Source organism: Neolamprologus brichardi, chromosome 18 (genome assembly GCF_056152115.1).
Source record: "Neolamprologus brichardi isolate AB-2024 chromosome 18, ASM5615211v1, whole genome shotgun sequence".
NCBI classification, from domain to species: Eukaryota; Metazoa; Chordata; class Actinopteri; order Cichliformes; family Cichlidae; genus Neolamprologus; species Neolamprologus brichardi.
This window is the reverse complement of record NC_142121.1, coordinates 25,435,420-25,455,938: the sequence shown is the minus strand read 5'-3', so window position 1 is coordinate 25,455,938 and position 20,519 is coordinate 25,435,420. Positions and strand designations below refer to the sequence as shown.

At 40.9% G+C, this 20,519-nt stretch overlaps 1 protein-coding gene across 1 annotated transcript in view; it reads right to left on the bottom strand.

The window, feature by feature from the left end:
• dnah9l (dynein, axonemal, heavy polypeptide 9 like) overlaps positions 1–20,519 on the bottom strand; it is a 39,130-nt gene that overhangs the window by 902 nt on the left and 17,709 nt on the right. Inside the window, exons 39-93 of the mRNA XM_087831331.1 lie at positions 20,210–20,366; positions 19,948–20,093; positions 19,714–19,830; positions 19,482–19,620; positions 18,991–19,083; positions 18,660–18,854; positions 17,786–17,863; positions 17,506–17,638; positions 17,055–17,182; positions 16,721–16,869; positions 16,462–16,612; positions 16,219–16,350; positions 15,959–16,132; positions 15,639–15,843; positions 15,115–15,280; positions 14,863–14,965; positions 14,410–14,547; positions 14,201–14,302; positions 13,744–13,905; positions 13,506–13,589; positions 13,047–13,156; positions 12,778–12,940; positions 12,540–12,663; positions 12,150–12,292; positions 11,899–12,060; positions 11,604–11,663; positions 11,335–11,508; positions 11,112–11,258; positions 10,772–10,885; positions 10,467–10,610; positions 9,577–9,759; positions 9,161–9,262; positions 8,907–9,041; positions 7,649–7,822; positions 7,382–7,514; positions 7,160–7,262; positions 6,906–7,028; positions 5,879–6,083; positions 5,322–5,486; positions 5,086–5,226; positions 4,772–4,942; positions 4,581–4,703; positions 4,299–4,492; positions 4,019–4,167; positions 3,725–3,852; positions 3,429–3,566; positions 3,156–3,245; positions 2,880–3,071; positions 2,601–2,720; positions 2,182–2,241; positions 1,836–2,018; positions 1,417–1,599; positions 984–1,099; positions 638–750; positions 406–546 (exon numbers count right to left, since the gene is read on the bottom strand). Of these exons, the coding sequence (XP_087687457.1) occupies positions 406–546; positions 638–750; positions 984–1,099; positions 1,417–1,599; positions 1,836–2,018; positions 2,182–2,241; positions 2,601–2,720; positions 2,880–3,071; positions 3,156–3,245; positions 3,429–3,566; positions 3,725–3,852; positions 4,019–4,167; positions 4,299–4,492; positions 4,581–4,703; positions 4,772–4,942; positions 5,086–5,226; positions 5,322–5,486; positions 5,879–6,083; positions 6,906–7,028; positions 7,160–7,262; positions 7,382–7,514; positions 7,649–7,822; positions 8,907–9,041; positions 9,161–9,262; positions 9,577–9,759; positions 10,467–10,610; positions 10,772–10,885; positions 11,112–11,258; positions 11,335–11,508; positions 11,604–11,663; positions 11,899–12,060; positions 12,150–12,292; positions 12,540–12,663; positions 12,778–12,940; positions 13,047–13,156; positions 13,506–13,589; positions 13,744–13,905; positions 14,201–14,302; positions 14,410–14,547; positions 14,863–14,965; positions 15,115–15,280; positions 15,639–15,843; positions 15,959–16,132; positions 16,219–16,350; positions 16,462–16,612; positions 16,721–16,869; positions 17,055–17,182; positions 17,506–17,638; positions 17,786–17,863; positions 18,660–18,854; positions 18,991–19,083; positions 19,482–19,620; positions 19,714–19,830; positions 19,948–20,093; positions 20,210–20,366 (7,658 nt within the window). The remainder of the gene's footprint in view (positions 1–405; positions 547–637; positions 751–983; positions 1,100–1,416; positions 1,600–1,835; positions 2,019–2,181; positions 2,242–2,600; positions 2,721–2,879; positions 3,072–3,155; positions 3,246–3,428; positions 3,567–3,724; positions 3,853–4,018; positions 4,168–4,298; positions 4,493–4,580; positions 4,704–4,771; positions 4,943–5,085; positions 5,227–5,321; positions 5,487–5,878; positions 6,084–6,905; positions 7,029–7,159; positions 7,263–7,381; positions 7,515–7,648; positions 7,823–8,906; positions 9,042–9,160; positions 9,263–9,576; positions 9,760–10,466; positions 10,611–10,771; positions 10,886–11,111; positions 11,259–11,334; positions 11,509–11,603; positions 11,664–11,898; positions 12,061–12,149; positions 12,293–12,539; positions 12,664–12,777; positions 12,941–13,046; positions 13,157–13,505; positions 13,590–13,743; positions 13,906–14,200; positions 14,303–14,409; positions 14,548–14,862; positions 14,966–15,114; positions 15,281–15,638; positions 15,844–15,958; positions 16,133–16,218; positions 16,351–16,461; positions 16,613–16,720; positions 16,870–17,054; positions 17,183–17,505; positions 17,639–17,785; positions 17,864–18,659; positions 18,855–18,990; positions 19,084–19,481; positions 19,621–19,713; positions 19,831–19,947; positions 20,094–20,209; positions 20,367–20,519) is intronic.

Genomic DNA, 20,519 nt, shown 5'->3' with positions numbered 1-20,519 from the left:
GTAAGTCTGTTTTTTGCAGAGTATCATGATGTTGCAGTGAAGTTTTCACTTAAATGTGTCAATTAATCATTATATGCTTATTCTATCTAGAAGTTATAAGCACAAAATTGCTTTATAGAGTCCCAGTGATCTCTGATCATCAAATTACAATCATTAAACCTTGAGCCCAAGTGAACGGTTTACGCTAAACTTAATGAAATTCCCTCAAGCTACTTTGAGATATTGTGACAACAGGACAGACAGACAACTGGAAAACTGTCCCCAGTGCAAAGGTACATATACACAGTTAAATGTATGATTTTATTTGAACTAAAACACAGACAAGGAGAATTATGCACAAAGAAGTGGCCTGTGGCTCTGCAAGCTGCACCACAATAAACAGAAAATAAGTGGCAGTGTTTCTACCTTCCATATAAAGTCCATACACATATGCACCCTCCCTGGCCGGTTGGTTGAACTCTTCTTTAAACTTCTTGGTCACATCCACTGTCAGATTCACTTTATCAAGAGGCCACTCATTCTTACGTGCCAGAGACTGCATCACAGCTGGAATGCAAGGACACGATGAAATAACTAAGAATTGGTTAGAAGTCAATGTATTAGTACAATTTTTCTATATGCTGTAAATGAATTTTACCAGTGAGGAAGGACTGTGGGTTGAACAGCCCAGATACCCAGACAACACTGGGCAGAGACAGGTCCTGAGTCCAGCTGTCAAGTTCTTTGCAACGCTGCATCACGTCGTTATACCTGACATCAAATGAAAGGAAATAGACCGAGACAGCTGTTTGGATGATGTCAGTCATGTGGAAACTATATAGGGCACTGTAACTCAACTCTTCACTATACGAAATGTATAACAGTACAATACCTTGGCTTATTTGATTCCCTTGCACATTATGCAAAATTGCATCAGCTGAAATTAAATGCAGAGTCTTATATAAGATTTGGGAAATCCATCCCCTGGAGAAAGAAAAACACACCATATTGCCAGGCTGTAAGTTGAGGGGTAGGCAAGCTTGGTCCAGCTATCTGGGACGTTGTCAAAGAACAAGGCTGCCTGTAGCTTCTCCATCTCAGAGGACATGGCCAGTTCACCCTTTGAGAAAGCAACAGTATAACCGCACAGATCAGAATTTATGCATGTAGTAATTTAACATCAGTGAGACATTAACACATGACCTCTAAAGCAGCAGTGTAAATACTGTCAGAAACTCAGCTGAACACATTTTTGCATAAAGAGCAAAAGCTTCTCCTGATGCAGGCTTCTTTTCATCCTTACATCATTTGTTTGACACACACTCTGCTGTGATGACAGTGTGTGCTGTGATGGCTTCTGTGTTTATATATTATCCAGACTAGTTTTCTACTTCTACTGTAAATACCCATTCAAACACACAAAGGTGTCAAGCATACCTTGAGTCCAAGGTCAAGCTCCTTCAGCGAGCGGCGTATCTCATAAATGAGTGTGTTCATGCGCTCACATTCCTGGAAGCACACCAGGATGTATGGCGATCGTTCAGCTGTCTTGGAAGTGATGTTGGTCATGTTGTACACCTCTGGCAGCTTTTCCAGAACTTCATCTAAAATTGATTTCACCTGAATGTGTGTAGAGCAAGTATATAGTCAGTCCACGATGTTGGATTTAATGGTTTGCTCATTTCTATCTTGGTTCTCCTAGAGCTAACTGTGTTCCTACTGTGAATAATTTAAACATTAGAGGAGTCAATGTTTCTGTTTCTGTACTTTTTATCTGTTTTATGACTTCACTGGTCACTGGTTTTGATCTATAATTGTCTTTTTACACCTTCCAAGAAAAAAAACTGTACATCTACCTTCTCTTCTAGTGTTTGTGAGGCTCCCTCTCCAATCACAACATCAGGGGACTGCAGCTCCAGCAGAGTGTGAAAAAGGTTATCTGATGTCACTGTCAGGAACTCAATTTCTGCATTGGGATGCAACCCATAGTGCACTGGGCTCTCATGGGGCAGCATCTCATCTATGAAATCATGGTAGCCCTGGAGATGCAGAGTAACATATTCATTTAATGAGCTGTACAGTCAGAATTATTTAGTATGAAAACTGGCCTTTAATATTCATTTACATGACAATATTTTTTCAGGGTTTAAGGTACAATAGTGTAAAGTAAACTTTAATAAAAAACTACTGGATTTAATTTACCTGATAATCCAGGTTGGAGGGAATGACAAATCCCGGTGCCAATGCAAGCTTCCGGTCAAACTAGGAGACACAAAACAGAGAGAAGTATTGTTAGCTGTAGGACTCACATACTATACAAAACATAAAATTATTCCAAACCCAGGCGGCAAAATTCCCTCGGTCTGGTGGAACTGGTTGCCAGGAACTCATGCCAGTATTTTTTTTAGCTTTTATGGACAGTCTATAGTAAAAAAAAGTAGTCAATCTGCTCTAACTGGAGCTGATTTTCATCCCAAAATGGCCCAAGTCTGCACAAGAAGAGCAGTTACATTTGGCTACCATATAATGCCTGCGGAGAAGCCTGCGCTTTTTCTGCAGAACACAGCCGGGTTTGCTGGCACACTACGTCCGTGTTTTCTTTTACTGTCACACACACAAACCTGGTTGGGCTGCATGTATTCTTCCAGATAAGTTCTGCAGAGGCGTCTGTCCCAGTCATCAGTGATGTGTCCTCCATACATGATTTCCCCAAACAAATACCTCAGGTCCTCCCATGGCACCTGTGTCATCATAATTATAAAGATCACTGCCAAGGCAATCACAACCCTAATTGTCCTGTGGCACCGTCACTCGCAGCACCACTGACAACCTCATACATCAGTGTTTCGGTCATCCAGTTATACACCATGCTTCCTATCCACAACAACAACAAAACCCACCTGTGCATTAGCCTCCAGGTAATTGTAAAGGACATTAACTGATATAGTAAGATCTCCAGTGCTGAATGGATACTTTCTGTTCCAACCCTGGGGCCCAAACTTCCTCCTCTCCGCCACACAGGCATGAAAGTAACAGAGCGAAAACAAGATGGTCTTAAACTCCTGCTCACGGCTGCACTGATCCAGGATATCCTGGAGAGAAGGCAAAGCAATAAGTGAATTGATAAATAAATCAAAACAAATGCACAAAGAACACAAGGAAAGAAAAAAAATCACCTGGTCAAAGTTATCCAGAGCAGCATGTAGATTAGCATGCATGCCTGTAGGAGGTTCATTGGTGATCTTTATAGCATTTTCCAGAATTCCCTGAGTAAAAAAACATAAATCAAACTTTGATGTCACTATTAAAGTGTTCAACTGTAATTCAATGAATGCAATGCTGGTATAGGTTAAGACAGCTGGGAGAATAAATTCCTTATGTAGATGTTACATTAAAGTGTTAAAGTGAGACAAAGTGTGACTTTTCTTGCATGCTTGCTGAATCTTTACCTGTGGGATAATGTGTTCTTGGGGCGTAGATGCCGGCTCGGCGCTCATAAACACTCTGTAGTCTGGATGGCTGTCTTCACAGCAGCGCTCCAGGAGCTTCTCAAGCGCACCCAGCCAGCGAGCAACCAGATGGATGTTCTGCAGGGAAACGGAAACACATAATCAAAGCTCAATAACTGTAGCATACTCCACAGGCACTGTCATGCTGATTTCTTTTTCAGATTCTCACCATTCTAATATAAGAAAATGTGTTTTGTCTATTAAAGTAGTTCAAATAATCTTTCTTTTAACTGGACCTGCAATATAACCCAGTGACCCTCCTTAGCGGCCTTTTCCATGGCGAGTTCAGCCACAGTTTCCTGTCCTTGACCCAGGGAGACATTGTGAAGCTTCCCAAGGTCAATAGTGAAACCCAGCTTCCTTCCTGGGAAAACAAAGGACTGATTTTTTATGTGCTAACCTTAACAGTCTTTTAGGTTGTCACTGAATTGTAAAGCAGTGGCTGGACACTTAAATTATTAATAAATCAACACATCACAGTATGCGATCAGGCAGTTGTGTTTGGATGCATGCAGCTTTCTGAACAGTACCCAGCGATTCGACATCTTTAAGTGGGTCCACTCCTGGGGAGAGGATGAAGAAAATAGGGGAGGAAGGACCACTTTCTCTAAAGGACTTTGCAAATTCAGTCTTTCGTCCCTCTGTATACTTCACACCGAGCTTCTCTTCAACAAAGTTCCTAGAGTCGGGTTAAATTGACATAAACGAATGAACAAACACAGCTTTTAATAGTCCTTATATGGAAATACACTTAAAAAATAGAAAAGACAAAAACACAGTTAAACAAGCAGGAAAACAAATCCTCATCACCTTAGAGCATAGGTCATACGGTCAGGCCTCAGGGCTCTCATCATGATCAGTTTCTGCAGCGAGCTTTTTCCCTTCCACTCCTGAGGAAACTTCTCCTTCTCGGGACACTCTGACTCCACCAGCTTCTTCCAGCGCTTGGGTGAACCTTCAATATCCCGATCCAGACCACGAAACTCATCAGTGAAACTCATAACCTGGACCGATACAAGAGAGAGAGAGCAGTTTTTGATTTGCATTGCAATTCAAATGCCAACAAAAATGTACATGTATGTGCCTGTGAACCTTGATGGCGCTCCAGGCCGAGTTGGAAAGAAAGTCAAGGGGGCTGATGTAGCTGTGGTCAATGTTAAAACGCAGCAAGAAGTCCAACTCTCTCACAACTATCTCCTTACTCATCAGGAGCAACTGAAATAGGGAGAACACAGTCAGGGACAAACACAGTCTTTGTCTAACTTCCACAAACACACACACACCTGGAAGGCCAGCTGTGCCGTAAAGGTGAGCTTGTCTCTCTCAAATAGTCCCCTGCTGATGTAGTTGAAGGTGGAGTATGTAACACAGTCTATGAGCGTGTTTACTCTGCTCTTTACGTCGTCACAGGCTTCTGCCAGCTCCACTGCTTTGTGGAAAACAACGTTAAAGGCCTGAGAACAAAAGGACAAATCAATTCGTAGGATGTATTTGTTTGCCTCATAATTTCACATAAATTTGGATATTTTACATCTCATGTTAAATTCAGTTGTTGGTTCCTAGGTTGTGGTCAGGCCCTATATTTGCTTCTGGTTACCTTGAGGCTGAACTGGTACATGGGGTTGATCTTGTTAAGATCATTCATGATAAAGTAGAGCAGAGAAGCTCTGACAGCAACAGGGCGATAGTGCTCTCTGGCCTCGTTTATCTTTACTTCATTAACTTTTGCTTCCAGAACCTGCGAATGAGAGATGACAGAAAAAATATGAAAGGGAGTAAAAAGTAGGTTAACCATTCATGTTACTGCAACAACGCAGACATGTAACCCGATACCTTCATCTCAATCTCAGCAGCAGTGTGCTTTGTGGTCTCAAGCTTCTCCACCAGCACATTGTCACCAAGGAAGTTACTCTCTGCAGCAGACAGCCGGGTTAGCAGCTCGTCCTCCAGAAGCTTCAGCTCAATCTTAAACATGTTCTGCTGCTTTGTCAGTTCACTCTGTAGGAAGACGATGCAAATATATAAAAAGAAGCATAAATGGAACCAGAATGATGAATTACATATACTAGACTTTACCAAGAAAACCAAAACCTGCAACAGAGATGAAATAATGCCAGCTGGCCTCATTAAACAATGAACTCCAACATGCACTGGGACAGCTAAATACCAAACAGCAAATCGAGTTCAGGTAACCCGGGTGTTGTACACAAGAGAGGAAGGAATTAAGTGGGAGATTGCATGCTGCCCCCTTGTGAAGCAAAAGGCAGTGGTTGGGGAGAGGGAGGCCTTAACGTTTCTTAAACTCTTAGACTGCCGGTCTCGGACCCGGACAGGCGGTACAAAAAGGACAGACTCATCAACAGAGAACTCCATCAACTGTTCCACTCTACCTTAAGCTGCTCAAGGTCTGGCCTCTCTTGATTCACCACCTGGGCCAGGAGCTGGTCCTCCAACCCATCTCTGGTCACTGTGAAATTAATGAGGGTGGTCTGGGCTTGAATCTCTGGCTTATAGTGAGGACTAGCCAGCTTAGTGTGGAGAATCAGTCTGAAGGCTGGGTGGAAGAAACACTCTTTGTCTCCAACCTTTATACAACTGTAGCAGCGTAGTAGCAAGGAAGAAGAAGAGAGTAGAGCATGATAAAATGAGTGAACCCAGTGTCATATGAATGATCTTCGATACATGGAAAAGTGGCATTGGTGAGCAAGTTGTGGATAAGTGATGAGCTCCTTACTTTCTTATACCCCACCCCTACCCTTTCCCTCCTTTCTACCTTACCCACTTCTCCCTATACTTCCTTAGACCCCCCCACCCTTCCAATTATCCTCTCTCTTTACCCACTCTCTACCATACCACCCCACCAGCCTCCTAACCATTTTCTCCTTCTGAATTTACCCACTTCTTCTTCCTTCTGATCCATAACCTTTATACCACTTTGTCTGCTTTCAACGCGTAAACATGTATTGAAAGTTTCACAAAACCCTACAGACAGGACTGAACATAGATCAATATATTTCTGATGAAACACATCAGCTCTGTTCATGTGTTCATTCTTAAAAAAATATGTGAAAATTGATTGAATTCTCCTGGAGTCTCACAGTTTTTTTTCTAGGTCACGTTTAATCTATAACAACATCTTTTTTTGTACTTTACTGGCAGATTTTGTTTTTACGGGGCTTTGTTTTTCTGGGTCCTTATCTGCTACTATCTGCCCTGATGGCTAGGTGAGTACTTAACCAAGTAATGCAGTAATTCTTCAAGGAAAAAGCCTTCCCTTAAATTGGGCTTCATTCACTAATATCTGTGTGGAAATGTTGTTACCCTGAACCCAAAATAACTGCATTTACAAATTTAGTCCAGTTCTTAAAGCATCTGCAGAAAGGAGAAAAACTCAATGACAGCAATTCTGTGTGTTACCTGCCCTTCTTGATTGTGTGTCGACCCAGAAGGGGGTCAATAACGGGGTCAATCGTCTCCTCGAGGTTCTCGATGAGGACAGTGTCCCCTGCCACTACAGCCTGTTCAATAACATCTACATATCTGTAACAACATTTAAGATTAATTGATAAAAACTGTAGAAATTGTAGCACTGTTATTATTTCTGAATTGCTACTAAACAAATTTACACATCCTCGAGGCCTCAAGCAAGCATCAACAAATAAAACGCTCACCCTCTCTGCCCCAGATTGACAACCTTGAGGCTGTTACCATAGCGACTCTTAATCCATTTGATGCCCTGCAGCTGAGGGTCGATAAGGAGAGGCCAGCGCTCACCTGCAACAATAAACTCCTTATTTATACACAGAGATGTGCTAAGAAGAAAACTTAGTACCGCAGCGTTTGTAATGTTTGTTATAAAAAGCCAGTTACACTAAGTGAACAACTCCACTCACAGTTAGTAAGTATGGTGGCATTCTGGGTAGACATTTTGTCTCCGGGTAAGCCTTCATTGTTCCACTGGGCAACCATTGCATCATCAGTCAACATCAACACTGGATCTAAGCCCTCCGTCATGGGAATGGACATCTGATAGAAACAGTGGTGTGTGTTCACAGAGAAATAAGACACAATCTGTTGTGGAACGGCAAAGATACCGGAGGGAATAACTGCATTTGCAGAAGAAAACTAAAGGAAATATCTCAGTGTTTTAAGATTTTAACCTTCTGGCTGTGTAGGAACGGCATCCAGAGGTTGTCCAGCAGCTCTTTCCTGTACTTCTTTGAGAAGGATCCGGCATAAGAGATGAAGGCTGCGGTTAGAAGGACGTCCCCACAAAGCGTTTCCTCCTGCTCATGGTACTGAGCCACTGAGTGAGCCCAGCGCACGTTCTCACTCTGAAAAACACACACAGACACAGCTGTTCTGTGTAACACTCAGACAGCTTTTTAAAATGGTCTTGAGCAATAGTTCCCCAGGATTTCTGAAGGTCTTTCAAATTTTTTCTTTGGATATTGGCTGCTTTTGAATCCTTAGGTTTGTTGTTACTAGCAGCCTGCAAAAACACATAATTTGTTTTTATGTCTTCAGTTAAATCTACCAAAAATGCAAAGATAAAACAGTTTGACATGAATAAAATAGTATTAGAGCTATTAGCCCCAAAAACTGGCAGCAGCATGGTGTGTAGTGTGTCCCTAAAAAATTTGAGGGAAACCTGGCAAGTGGAGGGCAAAAGTGGCAGGCATTAAAAACCAATCTAAAGCAAATGAACAGTATCAGAACAGTGTCCTCAAGAAATAGGAAAAAAATTAACAAAGACACAAAACACAGAAACAATGACACAGGATCTGAGAGATGCATCTAGCCCTTAAATGAACTGTTTCTTGAAGCGTATTCAGAAATAGTCTCAGTGGAGGGGTCGCTCAGACTAAGAGGTTTCCCTTATTAAAGAGGGGAAACTGGGGGAAAAGACTGAGGTATGCCAAACATACAAGAACTGGACTGAAAATCAGGTCTGATGGAGTGATGAATACAAATGTCACATTTGTGGTTCAAATGATTACTTAATTCCTCAGCGTGACAATGATCCTCAATGCACTTCATATGCAGTAAAAGCATAAATGGATAGAAAAACGCACAATTAACACTATCAGAACCCGGACATCAACGTTATTGAAGCAGTGTGGGATGATCTGGACAGAACAGAACACGAGTCAGGAACATTCAAAGAAGAGCTTTCAATGTCCTTCAAGATGTCCTGAAGACTACTGGAGCTTCTTGAGAGAGTTTAGGCTGTGTTGCACAATGAAGGCAGTCATAGCATATAACAACTGTACAAAGTCTGTTTTTGCCGATATTGTATTTCCATGTAGGTCAGAACATTTTTAAGTAAATCACTGAATCTATTTCCCTTTTTTCCAGCAGAATATAAAGAAATGAGAGGTGGCTTAAGACTTCTGCTGCACAGCACTGTATACTTACCTCTAGTCCTTTGACCAGCCGATTAGCTAGCTCTATTGTCTTGTTTGTGCGGTTGACCTCTTCCTGAAAGCGAAGTTTCTCTGATGTTGCCTTCTCAAAAGCTATTTTCAGAGTTTCCAGACTGCTATCCAGCTCCTGAGAAAGGAGAAAAGGGAACAGATGAAAATATTATGAATGCTGGCATTTGCAAATAACTAATTAATTTTGTTGTCAAGCATCAAATAATCCAATCTGTCCAATTTAAACAGACGTACAGCTAGTTTTTTCCGCAGGGCGTCTAGCTTCTCAGCAGCCTCAGCCAAATCAGCGTTAGCCTGAGTCAGACACATTCTCTTCATCTCTACCTCGCAGAGCACCTGGAAACAAGAACATCCTTACAGCTGAAACTAAACTACAGTATAACCTTTGTTATAAGGAACATCATCCAAAATAACAAACAGCTTGTCTTAATCAACATATTCATCAAATATTCTTCATATAATCCTATAATAAAGAAATAAGAGAAGAGATGAACTTACAAAAATCTGTCCAAGGCAGCACAAGTTTTGGGGAAAAAGGCAAAAAAACAAATCAAACAACAAACTCAAAGTGTTTTACACAGAAAAAAATATAGCAAATGGATTGGCTTGGATGACACTAAATATCTGTGGCAGATGGTTTAGATGTTTACCTCGTGGAAGCGGATGATGTTGATCACCCATGCACAAAGGCCCGCAGCAGCAGAGGATTTCTGTTTTACAAAGTCAGGGTTGAACTCTGGGTCACTGAGGTACTCATCTCTCACACACCTCACCGTGGCCTCAGGGATGTTCTCTTTGTCAAAGTTTACCAGAGCCTGCAGGAAGTCATCCACCTGCACAAGCATTTGTGTGCAAACGGGTGTGCGTTAGATCAAATGGTTTCAAATTAACAAAATATTTTTCAACATTTTTGAATTCTAAATCCTGAGTCAAAAAGTAGAATTAACTATAAAAACCATATCTGATCTACAGAGTGTGAACATTGCTTTAGTTGTTACTTTTTTCAGCCAGCATAGTGCCTCACAGAGGTTAAACCTCTCTAAAAAAAGAGTTTTTTAAGCCAAGGTGGCATCAACAACACAGGAGATATTAACAATATGAAAGAACCCTATGTTACAAAAATTAAATATAAATGGGTTCATCAAAGTATAAAGTATATCAGATTGAAAAGTGCCAACAGTCACACAACAAAATAACTGCAGTCGCAATCAATATTAAATTAGAGTTGTTCAAGGATGAAGACTAAAAGAGAAGGTCGTGTTTTAAATGTTAAATATTTTTTTTTATCTTAGATGATTAGAGAGATCTTTTTTGGTTCTGTATTCGTTTTATGGTTTTCATTCATCCATTTATTTTTATAATAGTGTATCCAGTTCGCGTTTGCAGGGGGACTGGAGCCTATCCTAACTTTCACATGAAAGGTTACATACAGTACACGGACAGGTCGCCAGATCTACCATAACATTAACCTAAAATGGATTTACTTTGGCGGTCTCAAGCCATTAAATGAAGGAAAACTAAAACCTAAAAATCGTATCACCTTGCTCATGACCACCTTGGAAGCTTTCCAGCTGCGATCTTTGGGGATTCGGCCTTGAGGAGCCAGTAGCACTAGAACAGCTGCTGAGACGTTGGTGACGATGGCTGGAGGGTTGGGAAACGTCCTCAGCTCTGTCAGGTTTAACTAGATCAAACAGATGCACACGAATGCACAAACGCCCACATTTTTAATCAGGGGCCTGAGCTCAGGACAACTTTATTAGATTTCATTTTATGCTTGCAATGGACTCATAAAATAAATTGAATGAAATGAAGTAAAACTTTATGTGTGTGCAAGTGTTTTACTCTGTTGAGTGTATTGAGAGCTGTGTTGGCTGCCTGTAGGGCAGGTTCAGCCTTCGCCAAGTCCTCTTCAGTCTCCTGTTGCTGTTTGGTCACTTTAGCTTGGATTGCTGCCACCTGAATCACAAAAACACAACACGCGTGTGTGTATGCTGTGAATGGATTGCTGAAAGTTTGGCTTGTTTCAGACCTATGTTATTACTTCTCTGCCCTCTCTTCTCTAATGGCCCTCTCATTGACAAAGTGGTTTAAAATGAACCTCAAAATGTGCAGTAATTCTGAAAATACATGGCGTTAAGTCTGTCATTTTGCTGCTCGAGAGGCCCTAGAATCACACTCTTACCCTCTGCTCCTCAGCATCAGCTACAGCTCTCTCTTGGTTGAGCTTGTCTGTCTGTTGTCCTATTTTAGCAATGAGGGCTTCGATATCTGTGTTTCTCTGCCACAGCTCTACCTCCTGCACTGCTAACTTGGCCTTGAGGTCCTCCACCTAAAGAAAAAAAAAGTAAGAACAAGAAACAAACTTTTGTATACACTGGTGCAATGTGGTGTTTTTCCCCCCTGACCTGTGACGCGGTAGTCTGCAGTTTTTGAAGTCCATTCTCTAATCTTTCCATCTTCTGAGTCAGCTCTGTGCGTTTCTTTCTCAACAGGTTGTCGTACAACTTCATAAACTCTAGGAAACTCTTTGGCGTGGTATAGTTGAAGTGCTTCTCATTCTGCTGGTATTTGACACTCACCTGTGACGTGAATTCACAACAAGGAAACCAAGAAATCGCATCAAAGAAGACATCAAGAGAGGTCATCGCTCGCAGTGCTGTGCAGCAGCTCTTACCTCATTGACACATGTGTGAGCGTAGGAGATGAACTCACTGATAGATGCTCTCACATTTGGCTGCACAGTATGAACACACACATTGACTCACTTCACTGAGAGAGCAAGAACAACCTTCTTATTTGATTTATTCACATAAAAGGAGCTATAGACATGTGTCTACTTTAATAGTTATTTTAGTTCCTATTTATGCTTATTAGGTATCTATTATTTGAAACATTTGCATAATCAGCATCAGAGTTAGTACTTTTAAAAGCAGCTTTAGATTGTATCACAGAATTTAAACAAGAAGCACCTCCAGTCCAGGTATTTTCTCTATGAAAGTAGAGCTGACGGACTGCAGAGCAAGCTGAGGCCAAGAGTGGAACCAGTTTATGGCTGTACAGTTTACTAGGGCTGGAAACTTCCGTGCACGTGTCCTTAACGTGAATCCAACTGGAGAGAAACACAAGACGACCTGGAGGGCAGAAAGGGTGACAAAAGGAGAAGGTGAGATGACTATCAACACTATAGTGCATTATAGACATGCAATAGTGCATTATAGACCTTGAGCTGTCTTCGTATCCTTTCGATGAAAAAGCTCCAGCAGTTGTCTCTGGTATCTATGAGTCCTAATCCCCTCAGCTCCATACGGATTGATGAAACAATCATATCTGCTTCTTCATCACTAAAAAGGTCAGGAATATCCCCTACAAATGCAAAGAATGCGAGCTCACTGTGTATTTGTTCTTTCTTATATAGTCACTCTTACTTGGAGCAGGTCTATGGGACCAAATGAGCCTTCTTTGCTATCTATTCAAATGCACAACTCTTTGCTCTCAAAGCCACTGACACCATCCAAAAATAGTTTTCGCAGAAATGACATTCATTTCTTAGATCTGACAGCTATTAAAGCAGAAATCTCAGTTATCTCAGTTCCGGTCTGTGTAGCCAAACCTGAGGCCAGCATGTCGTTGATCAGCACCAGGAAGCGCTCATCTGGAATCTGGGCATCTGTGTGAAGAAACACTGTCCCAATATTCTTCACCCCCACCTTTATATACAATGCAGCTATGTCACTCTGCAGACAAGGGTTGCAGCAAACAGAAAAAATGGAAAAAAAACATCCCAAATCATTCAAAACAGATGTGTTATAATATACAACCGTGTTTTGCATGTGGAAGTGCATATTTACTTTGAGGTCATTGATTCCATAACCTTTACGCAGCGTGATCTGGAAAACCTCCAGCATGCTGAGGAAAGCAGCCAGTCGACACAGGCTCTGCTTCCCACTCCCACCAACTCCAACCAGCAGGGCATTACCATAGGGGGCCTCCAGTATGCGACTGATGCGACACCTGGACACAAACACAGAACTGATGGTGTGTTTCTTGCCTGTGGTTTACATTTGCTTTGTAAATTCTTCTTTGTGCATGTTAGTTTGTGTCTGTGTGCGTCTCTTACACATGCTGGATCGCTTCTTCAAACAGTACCAAGTCCATGACAGCGTGCAACTCATTATAGTGCTCTAGAGCATCAGCTAGTGTCTTCTGGAGCTTCTCCCAGTCTGAAGCCTGACAAGAAAGGAAAAATAAAACAAATAAACTTGTCTCTCTTGAGGAAAGCCAGCACTAACCCGTGTCCACGTGGTAAATTCCATATACAATGAAACTAAGTTGCCACACACATATCAAAGACATTCAATCTTTTTGCTAGCGACAATACAGTCATCCTCATTTCTGGTTTCTGTCAGAGCAGATACGACACATCTGGAGGCCACTAAATAAGTATGCTACAGTACAGATTCAAGTAATAAGCAATTAAACTCCCATAACGTATTTGACCACACTCTTAATTCTTATTTTAAACTCCATAAAGAACTTGGAGTGCAGACTAGCTTGTGTGTGTGTGAATGTGTCAGACCTGGTGATAGCGAGGCTCTCCCACTCCCTGGGCAAAGTGGCAGTACACCAAAGGCTGGTGGATAAAGATGGACTCATCTATTCCCTGGAGAGGTTGGCAGGACAAACAAACAAGAAAATACTGAACATGCCATAGCTGACTTTAATACTAAATACCAAAAGCATCACTTCTGCGATACCTCTTACATTTTGAAAGATTTTTAAGATTAAGGTTGCAATTTGAATCGCTCATGTCTTACTTCGAAATATCTCTTGCCAGTGTCCAACAGGATTTTATCAAAGAGTTCTACATCTTTTTCTTCCATCAGTTTGTCTGAGTAGACCCTGGAGCTCTCATGAAGCCACAGGTGGACCAGGTCCATGGGGTAACGGATGCTTTCTGGCAAGGCAAACAGGATGCCCTATACAGAAATCGTAATAAACACATAACTATTCCACGAGAGAACTTTTGACACCAGAATTTCCAGTTTTTCAGGATTAACATTCCTACAAAAGTAAAATCTAAAGCAAGCTGCCACCAATGACAGTTTTGCAAATGGATTCATATGATGTTTTCGTATTTGCTACCATGAGTGAAAAAAGGAGTCAACAGAATCCTTTTAACCAGTTCAAGGAAAAGATCTTCAACAGAAGTATTATTTCAGTTATATTTTTATGTTTTTATTTTTTTCTGGATGACTGAGCAAAGTGTGTTACCTGAAATATGTTGGAAAGGTCTCGCAGATTGAAGATATAGTGGAAGCGTATGGCTGTAGGAAGAAAGTTCTGGCTAATTTTCTGGTGCAGGCAGATAGCTGCCTGTTTGAGGAGAATCAAAAGATAGTGACACAGAAACAGATAAATGTTGTCTCAAGTCAAGTTTTAATAGAAATGAATGCTGCACTGGCATTGTAAGTGTACAGTACCTGAATGAGAGTTCCAACTGAGCGAGAGACCCCATAGCTAAATCCTCCCTGAAGAAAGTGAGCTGACAAGATGCTGGAGAAGATGGTAGCTAATGCATCAGCACCGGGGAAATGCACCGAAAAGACTGAGAAATGCCTCTGAAATGGAGGCAGTAAAGATTTTACCAACAGTAATCTGTGGCTGGACCCACTTAAACTGAGAAAATTGCATTCTGAACTACCTTTAAATTTTTCTTATTAGCCAAAAATGGTTTCTGCATGTCTTTGGCTGTTTTTCTTTTGTGTTTCAAAGGAAAACATAAACATGGTTCCCTTTGAAACTAATTTTTCCAAATAAGTATTCAATGAAATTATGCATAAAGCCATAGTGATCGAGTATAGTTTCAGTAGATAGGAGAATTTTGATAATAACATTTATGAACAAATAAAATTTACGCAAATGTGTGGCAGTACCTGCAGTCTGGGGTTGATAGAGAAGCTTCCAGCTGTTGGGTTCATACAGGTGATATACTGGCAGTTATGGATTTCTTTCAAAACCAGCCGCTGCCTGTCATACCTACAGTACAAAGATCTGTTGGTTAAAATTCACACTAAGCACTAAACTCTGTGTAACAGTTGTGTACAGAGTATATATGTGTATTTGTACACTTTGGCAGTATGAAAGCAGTATAAATATGCGAGTCCATCACGTGCGTCTTATCCTACCAGTGGCTGTAATCAAGGTGCTGGCGGATGAGGGTGTGTGGCTGGACAGTCCCATAAACATCCACCTCAGGCATGTTGAGGTCATCTATGAAGTAGATAAGTCTCTTGGCGGTGGGAGGGCCAAATTTACGACCAGCTTTCTTCTCTAGAGGTTTCTCCAAGATGCCTGGAGTACATTTAATACACAAGACAGTTTAGGAGTGTCAACAGTCTTCACAGAAACTCACTGACTGAAAATCTGAACTGAAATTTGAAGGAAAAAAGAATACAGGGAAACTTTTATGAAGCCTGTGCCATTCAATCAGTATGAATAGGCAAACACAATTAGATATTACCACAATAACATAATGCATAGACAGGAAGCACAAATATCTCATTAGAAGCCTTTTTTCAGATTATTAGATTTGTCTTATTATATTTCCCTAATTATTAGATTGTTATATGTATTATATAATTTGCTATATTAATAAAAAATACACATGTGAAAAAATCTGTTTGTGTATGCTCATTTCAGAGACTCTTACGCTGTAGCATGGCAGATGTAGTGTAGTAGTTGAAGGGAACTTTTGCTACTATGTAATCCTCCTTCAGCTTAGCGACTTTATCAGACACCAGAATAGTTTTTCCCACTCCTGCATTGCCCACTAACATGATAGGTTTGCCTCTCTGAAGCAGAAGGTCCATGAAGTAGGTGAGACAGATGGTCTCTGGAGTGTGGACAAGCACCGTCTGAAACAGACAGTGGATGAGCGTGCTGAGAGATCTAAATCAACATGTTATAATTATACAGGACACTCTGGCCTGCTGTAGACAACCACACGCATTCATTAGTCTAATAACATACCTGTAACGGAATATCAGGCTCCAGCTCAAATGGCACCATCTTCTCACTCCACGGAGTAAACTTTTTAGTCTCAGGGTCAATGAAATAGTCAAAGACGGTCCCTTGTGAGGGAAACTTTACGGCTCTCATCTCTTTGGACCACCAGCGGCTAAATTCAGCACGGTAGTCATTGAGCTATAAAGGTAAAAACACTGTCATTATATGGTATGATAATGTGAATTATCTGATACGATTAGAAGAAACAGTTAGTCACTGCACACATGATCTTGAAAGAGAGCGCCTCCAAAAGCCCAGACGCAGGCAAAGACAAAGTAGATCTCATAGAGTTCTCTGGGAGAATCGGCTGGAGTGTTGTCCTCAATCAGCAAGCAGTCCAACAACGAGCACAATGTCTGATTGAGCAAAACACAGAAATGCTGCATGTGACTGAACAATAACAACAGAAAAATATAATATTATGGCTCTGCAGGCTGCATTTGATATCCATAAAACCCTACATGTACCTGCACCATGCTGTTTTCTGGAACGGGTGTGATGGTTTTCAGGTTGCAGCGAACTTGTTCCAGACAGTAAGGCACGTACTTATCAAACAAAATAGTGAGGTTGGCTCGCTCTGACTGGGCTTGCCGTGTGTCGATCCAACTTGTCACATAACTGAAAACACAGTAAAAGCAGCTCTGCTAACCAAGATAACCTTAAGAAAATCAAAGAAACAGAAGACTGTGATTTTATGCGTGCATTTAAGCATTGTGTGTGTCTTACGAGCTCCAACCCAAGTCCTGTGGGTTGACATAGAGTATTCCTGCCCTTGACACTGTAGCTGGAGTAGCAGCCTTCAGATGAGAGATCTCAAAGAGAAGACGCATGGACGAGGACAAGCCGATCCTCTCGTTACTGGCAAGTGTCAGAACCTGGATGTGGAGGGAAAAGCAGAAGGAGTGGAGCTCAAGCACTGGTTCAAAAATATAAAGTATGCACTAACTTAATGACTGGCATTGGCAGAAATTGATTACTTATTTGGAGACATATTCAAACTCCTGGATGAAAGACAAAAATGTAACATTAGCAGAATGCAAACATAGAGATGATCTTTTACCTTATTGTCATCCATAACTGTGTTGAGTGACTCAATCCACATAGGGTCAATATCCCCATCCAGAACAATCCATTTGGGTCCATCATGGCCCACCGAGGCCAGCTCTCTCATGGTAGAGGAGAACAGACCTGTAAAAGGAAACAGTGACACATGGTAAATCCATTTTTACATACTAAACCATCACTGCAGCAAAAAAGGTATTGAATGCAAATTTGTGAAATGAACTGGTAATGAAATTATTGCACACGAAACCTATTTAAACAGGAGTGGGCTGTGAAATAGAAAAAGTGCATTAACTTTCTAATTATTTCTGAGAGGAGGCTTTGGAATAAATTATGGTCTTGGCACCAAAATAAATCAGACTTGACAGCGACCCAAATTCTGGAGGAAAAACTGGTTGATCATCATTTATTGCACATTAAATCCTTTGTATAATCCTCCTGCTTCTCACCATCCTTCCACTCTCTGGTAGCAGGGTGCAGGTATCCAAACAGCTCATCTGTGGTAACAGCTTTAGGGTTAATATCATTCCATAAGGGCTTCATCTTCATGTTTGCATAAGTCCTATGAAGGGTCTTCAAGATCTGATAAGTAAACAAGATCATTTATATAAGTGGTTTTAGTTAATATGTTTGGGCATATTTTGGGTATAAGAAGTTGGATCACACAGATATTTAAAAAAAAAAAACCCCACATAAACAGTTTTAAAAATGTTCATTAGTTAAGTTAACCTGACTTTTTCCAGTACCCGGTCCACCAACTACAAACACAGAATGTCTAACAGCCAGCAGCTCCTCCAGCTGAGTCACCTGCAAACATGGAATCACATTAATGGATTTCTGAAAAAAATACTCTAAAATACTGCAAGTTCACTCAGAGAGATGTCTCATCTTACAATAAAAAATACAACCAAAATTATTAACAATTAGTTTATGTTACAAACCACTAAAGCTTTATATATTGTTCCTCTATTGACCTGTGGGAATTATGCATTTTCCCCAAGTTAAAATTAGCTCAGAACTTTATGAATGTGTTTGTAAAGTGATCTGGCATGTTGATTTCAGATCATCCTTAACTATCATTGCTCATATGCCACTGAAAACGAAGCAGTTTAACACTTAATTTAATAATTCTATTAGATCTTAAAGATTTTTGTCCATTAAATCACTAATTGGATGAACACAATAGGAGGCAACTGATTAGCTATTGGAAGCTTTATGAACTGTGTGTCTGTATTTCCTTATTCCCTGCAAAAAAACGGAAATACTGCAGGGAAAAATGGAACGAGGAGCAGCCACAGTGAACTGTCAGATGAAGAGCTGCAGGTGACAGACTCCACACCTCCAGCTTCACAGCGGGGTAACAGATCCTTTCACTGTGCTCTGTCTGCAGACTCAGGCCATGCACCGTATGAAAACCACATCACGGTTGCTCACAGAATGATGGAAAAAAAGAAAATAATCCTTTGACATTTTTATTATAACAACTGTTTTTCTTTTTCCCACAATTCTGAGAAATCTAAAATTAACGTTTGTTCACTGTTACCACCACTAACGAAAGATGTTGCCAAATAAACTATACCATATAATAAAAACACAGATGAACCTTAAGTATGAAATTTTCCTCAGGTTGCAGACGCAGCTCACTGACTGACTGGCGAACAGCATTTTCTAGCTTTGGGTCTCTCTTCCTGGGCACATCCAGCTGTGGAAAGAGGTCACTGATCAACCCAAGGAAGATGGGAACATCGCTCGTCACGATCTTAGGAAGGTTGAAGTCTCTAAGAGCCCGCATCAACACCTGGTGAGACAATATTGGACGCACAGTTTTGATGAGGCAATTTCTGACAACCTCAAATTTCTGGAAGCAACCATGAGAGCTGAAACACTTCAGTGTAAAGAACAGCTCTCATTAGTGATCGCGAAGAGATACACACCTGTTCTTCAGGTCTGCTACGCTCCTCTCTCTTCAGAGATCCAGCCACAACCAGCACTGATTTGATAGCCCGCAAACCCCAATCATAATGATCCTGACAAAATAAGCATTTAAGTGTTTGTTGATGTTATAATAGAAGGACACAAACAGCCAGTTTAAGCTGAGAGCTAGTACTCCACACAGTATAAGCAAAAATAGTTGATATTTTTTTTTATTAATTTACTATATTCACTACATCACAGAGAAACTGGAATATAAATAGGAAGGTTATAGTGACTAATCTTCACACCTAAACACAAAACCATAATCTGATGAATAGCACCACCACTACTTTGCATTTTAATAAAAGCTGGACCACACTTCTGATGCATATAAGAACATTGACAGCGAAATTAAATTCCTCTTCTTCCCTCCACTCATCAGAAAACCCCCCTGAAGAAATAGTCGAAAGAGTTTGTTCAGTTTACTGACAAATTGTTTGTATGTACGCACTTGTTTGGATAGCAGCTCTTTACAAAGAGTGTAGAGACTGATGAATTTGCGTGCCAGTAGCCGTGCATCTATGAATCCTTCAGCCACCAACATGATCTCACAGATCAGTTCAAAATCTGGGATCACCATCGCACAGGGCCTGAGCATTTACAAAATTAACCAATAAATAATCATATAATAGCTGACATTTATTCATTGCACCCTAAAGTCTCCTCTTTGTCTCATATCAGACCTGAATAGAGCCTTGAGGTTCTCTGGGAGCTCTGCTCTTCCAGCATAACCTGGGTTCAAAGTGATGAAGATTCCTACTGTTGGCTTCAGCTCAATCTCCTCCCCCAGAAAATGAAACCTACATACACAGCAACAAATGCATGCTGCTAAATGGATGCTTAGAAAATATATAGAATGGATTAGTAGACAAATGTATAGATGGTACAACATACATGTCATTATTTCCACATAATACCTCTGTTTTTTGTTGCGTACAGCATCCTGTATAGTCTTGACTTGCACAGCTACCACAGACAGAACGTCCACCGAGATCCGGTTGAATTCATCAAAGCAACCCCACACTCCTGTCTGAGCCAGGCCCTTATAGATGTTACCTATAGACTGGAGGATGAGATGCTATGGCTGAACGGTGGAATAAATATCAATAACAACATAAAAAAAAGAATAAATGTGACATTAACGGGCACTAGAAGAAACATCTGTGCAGTCCAGGTTACCTTGTAGTCCATCTGTTCAGAGCAGTTGAACACATATACCATGATACCCAGGGAGCGTCCAAGGTCCTTAGTAGTCTCTGTTTTACCAGTGCCAGCTGGGCCTGACGGAGCACCACTCATAGTCAAATGGAGGGACTGGGTCAGAGTTATGTAACACCTGTCATGGTGCGGTTGAGATTTAAACCACAGGAGAAAGAAAGTAATAGATAATTTGGATTCATTGAAGTTGTGCATTTGAAAATAATGTAGATTTAAAGCAACGATGTAATGTATTTGAGTATAGTGGATATTGTGAATAGAAAAAGCAAAT